This window comes from Callorhinus ursinus, unplaced genomic scaffold (genome assembly GCF_003265705.2).
Source record: "Callorhinus ursinus isolate GAN/ISIS: 27379988/994484 unplaced genomic scaffold, GSC_fseal_2.0 scaffold5120, whole genome shotgun sequence".
NCBI lineage: Eukaryota > Metazoa > Chordata > Mammalia > Carnivora > Otariidae > Callorhinus > Callorhinus ursinus.
In genome coordinates this window covers 71-3,565 of record NW_027402174.1, presented here as the reverse complement: position 1 = coordinate 3,565, position 3,495 = coordinate 71, and the positions used below count along the sequence as shown (strand labels likewise).

General features: G+C 54.7%; 1 protein-coding gene across 1 annotated transcript; it reads left to right on the top strand.

The window, feature by feature from the left end:
* Positions 1–2,184: 2,184 nt before the first annotated feature.
* On the top strand, positions 2,185–3,270 carry LOC141372296 (voltage-dependent P/Q-type calcium channel subunit alpha-1A-like; the record flags this gene model as incomplete). The annotated part of the gene is made up of 3 exons (XM_073890807.1): positions 2,185–2,330; positions 2,688–2,804; positions 3,205–3,270. Coding segments are annotated over exons 1-3 (273 nt in total), but the record flags the coding sequence as incomplete, so codon positions are not given.
* Positions 3,271–3,495: the final 225 nt, after the last annotated feature.

The following is a 3,495-nucleotide window of genomic DNA, read 5'->3' as shown; positions in this document are numbered from 1 at the left end:
CCCCCCGTGCCCTTCCTCATCCTCCAGAGCACACATCATCACCTGACATGCTGCGCATGTTGGGGTATACAGAGCTTTTCTTTTCTTCATCATTGTCCCATGAGAACAAAGCTGATTAGGAGAGCTGTTTGTTGCAGCATAGACTGTGGCCCCCAGCAGATATGAGCAGGTCACTTTGCTTGACCCTGACTGGAAACAGTGATGTACTTGGTTGCAGGAGATGCCGATCCGGGTCTGAGGCCTGTTGATCCCCTTTGTGGGGGCCATGTTTCACAATGCCCGGCATACCTTTAAATCCCTTAAATCTCGGACTCCTCACCGTCTGGGCACAATGTCCTAATGTCTCCATCTTGTGGATGAGGAAGCAAGGGGCTCAAAGGAACCAGGGACCAGTGTACCCTCAAGGTGAATCAGCTACCACATTGAGAGGTGCGATGATGCATCTTTGGGGTGCTCTAGACCTTTCCTGATGCAGAGGCAGATGGCAATAAGGAAGGGTGTGGCTTTGAATTAGTGAGGGAAGTAGTAGGTGCTCTCTGGTGTGACAGAAACCACAGACTCTGGGAGGATGGGGCAAGCTATGTCCATCTCCAAGGGGTTGGCCGAGGCCAGAGGCGACTATGCATAGCCATGGGAGGCTGCCGTGTGCTTGCTGCCCCCTGCTCTCCTGCATGCGCTCACATGGCGTTGCCTGGCAGCTCCCGCCCTGGGCACAGCCACGGAGTGCTCTGGCTGCCACACTGTGCTCGGAGTATCTGTGGCTGCTGTCACCATCTGTCCTCATGGCTCTCTAGGGCTGTCTGTCTGTTGCCACCCCCACCCCTCTCCCGAATGCCCACTGGAGCCCTGAGAAAAGACATCTGGGAGGAGGGGTGAGAACTTGAGTCTCAACAAAACGTAGCAAGTGACTTGTTGAGCTTTGCATTCATGCACCATGTGGATGGACAGTGCCTTCCCCTGCCTTGTCTTCCATCCCTTCTTTCTCACCCAGAGCCTAGATTTTCCCCAATATCTCCAGGAAATCTTCTCATCTGTGCCAGTGGCCTGAGCAGAGCGCTTTGGGCTGCACAAATGATAACTGTGTTATCACAGTCTTGGCCCCTCCAGACCCAAGTGAGCAGGTGCTTTAGAGGCCGGGCCCTTGGAAGCTCCCTCCCATTCCTCTGCTTTATTGTCTTGTACAAAGTATTTCCCAGCACTATAGACAAAGTCTCCTTTCCATCTCTGTGCCCATCCTCCCAAAGTGACTGGCTCATTTGAGAACCTGGGGCCCACAGGGCAGGGGTGGATGTCTCTTGGCCATCCTGTACCACTGAGATTCTCTTTCCCCAGCACAAGCAGGTGAGGGAGCTCTAGGCAAACTGTGTGCCCTCCAGGGTAACAACTCAAGGTCCACTCCTGCCTTCTTGCTGATCTGGACCACAGTCAGCACCTCCTTGTGACTACCAGACCTCCCAACCCATGGCTCCAACATCTAGCCCTCCAGCAGAGACAGTCTAGTCTTCATCCACCCCGGTGGGAACTGAAGAGGCAGACAAGGGCTGGGTTGTGGCCACTGTCCTTAGAAGTAAGAGTGAGACCTGCCTCTCCACCAAAGGCCTCAGCCCAGCCTAGAGCAGATGGGCAGCCCTGGAGGGAGGGCGGCTAGCTCTCCCCAGGCTCCCCATGCCTCCTGCACGTGCTCTCCTACTGCTGCTCTCATTCAACACGTCGTGTTCTTTTCTCTTCATCTGACCACTGCATCTGGCAATACGATGTGTCTAGGCCTGAGCTGCTTGTATATGTTAAAACACCAAAGTGGCAGGAAGCTGCTGTCAGGCTGCGTGCGGGCACCTGGTCTCCAAGCAGACAGAGGGTGGGAGACTGCCCAGGGCCACAAGCACCCCTACGTCGTGGACACCGTCCAGAGCCGTGCTCCCWGAAAGGGATGTGCCAATAACTCAAGGCGCCCCTGGGCCAGGGTGGWAGCCTCCCTCCCAGGTAATCTGTGGAGTCCAGAGTTTATTGCTTCTTTTTTGCTTGATTTTGAACCTCCTGGATGAGGGAGCAGTGCTAGATACCCTGGGATCTCTGGAGTTGAGACCATTTGCGGATTTCATAAGTGGCTTCCGTGGTGTGGGCCTCAGGGTCGCCAACACTTACCCTTCCTATGGTGACTTATCTGCAGGCACGAGGAGAAGCCCCAAAAGAGATGTTTGCCCCTCTGCCAGGTCCCAGGTAGCAGGGGCTTTGCTAGCCATATGGAGAAGCGAAGGGCCCTTCAGAGGCTCTCGGTGAAGAAGGAGCCCTGCCCAGCACTTGGATGGCTTGGCTGTGTCTTGCAAGAGGTGGTCAGTGTTAGAGGCCCATCCATAGTTCGTCTCCTGGCTCCACCTGGCAGCAAGGAGCTGCTTCTGAGAATTTTTCTCTCTCTCCCTCCCTGTTGGGTGCAGGGGAGCCTAAAGCGGAGGGGTTTCTTTGATTTGCTGCATGAGAAGTGATTTGCAATGACAAGCTTTACTTTTGGAAGGTTTTCTGGTGGCCGATTTCTGCTTATACCGTACAGCAGTGACGTTTTGTTTTATCTCTCTTTGTATGCACTTTTCTTCGGGACCACAGCACGCCAGGAAGAAGTGGGTGGGGAGCAGTACCTGAAGTTGCAGGAGGCTGGTCTCCGCAGGTTAGAGAACAGCCTCTCTTCCCTACAGAACAATTTCATCAACCTCAGCTTTCTCCGCCTCTTCCGTGCTGCCCGGCTCATCAAGCTGCTGCGCCAAGGCTACACCATCTGCATCCTGCTGTGGACCTTCGTCCAGTCCTTCAAGGTGAAGCCCAGGCATGGCCCTCATGCCCTGACCCTCCCCTGTGTGATGCATGGTGCTGTGGCCACCACCTCCTCCTCACCACCAGAGCAGACCCTCCTCGTGGAGGCTCCTTGTTGGCACCTGTTATCCTATTGTGGTTTACAAAGACATTTTAAGTGATCCAGAGAGCATCTTGGTAATGCTCACTGACTCTGAGGTGGGTTCTATGACTGATTATAGACGAAGGAACTGAGGTGGTCTCTTGGTGGAGGGGCTTCATGGTCAGTGGGGGTGGATTTATGGTCACTGGGGTCTGGGTGGCCCCAGAGACCCGGCCACCATCCACTCTGTAGACGAGGCCTGAGCAATGTAGCTGGGCAGCCCTCCCTGGAGCCGCCCTGTCCTCTGTATGTCTCCACAGGCCCTGCCCTACATGTGTCTGCTCATCACCATGCTGTTCTTCATCTACGCCATCATCGGCATGCAGGTGGGTGTGCCTGATGGGACAGGGAGCAGAAGGGGCCCTGTGCCCTGGGCCAAAAAGGCACTGATCATGGTCATCAAATGGTATCAATGACAGATTGGCACTTGGGGAACATTTCTATGTTTGAAGCACTTTATGAACTTAATTCTCGGAAAGGCTGTTCTACCGATAAGGACATGGAGGCTGGGCACCACGGGTTTGGGCCTGTCACCCAGAGTCCACTAGTGA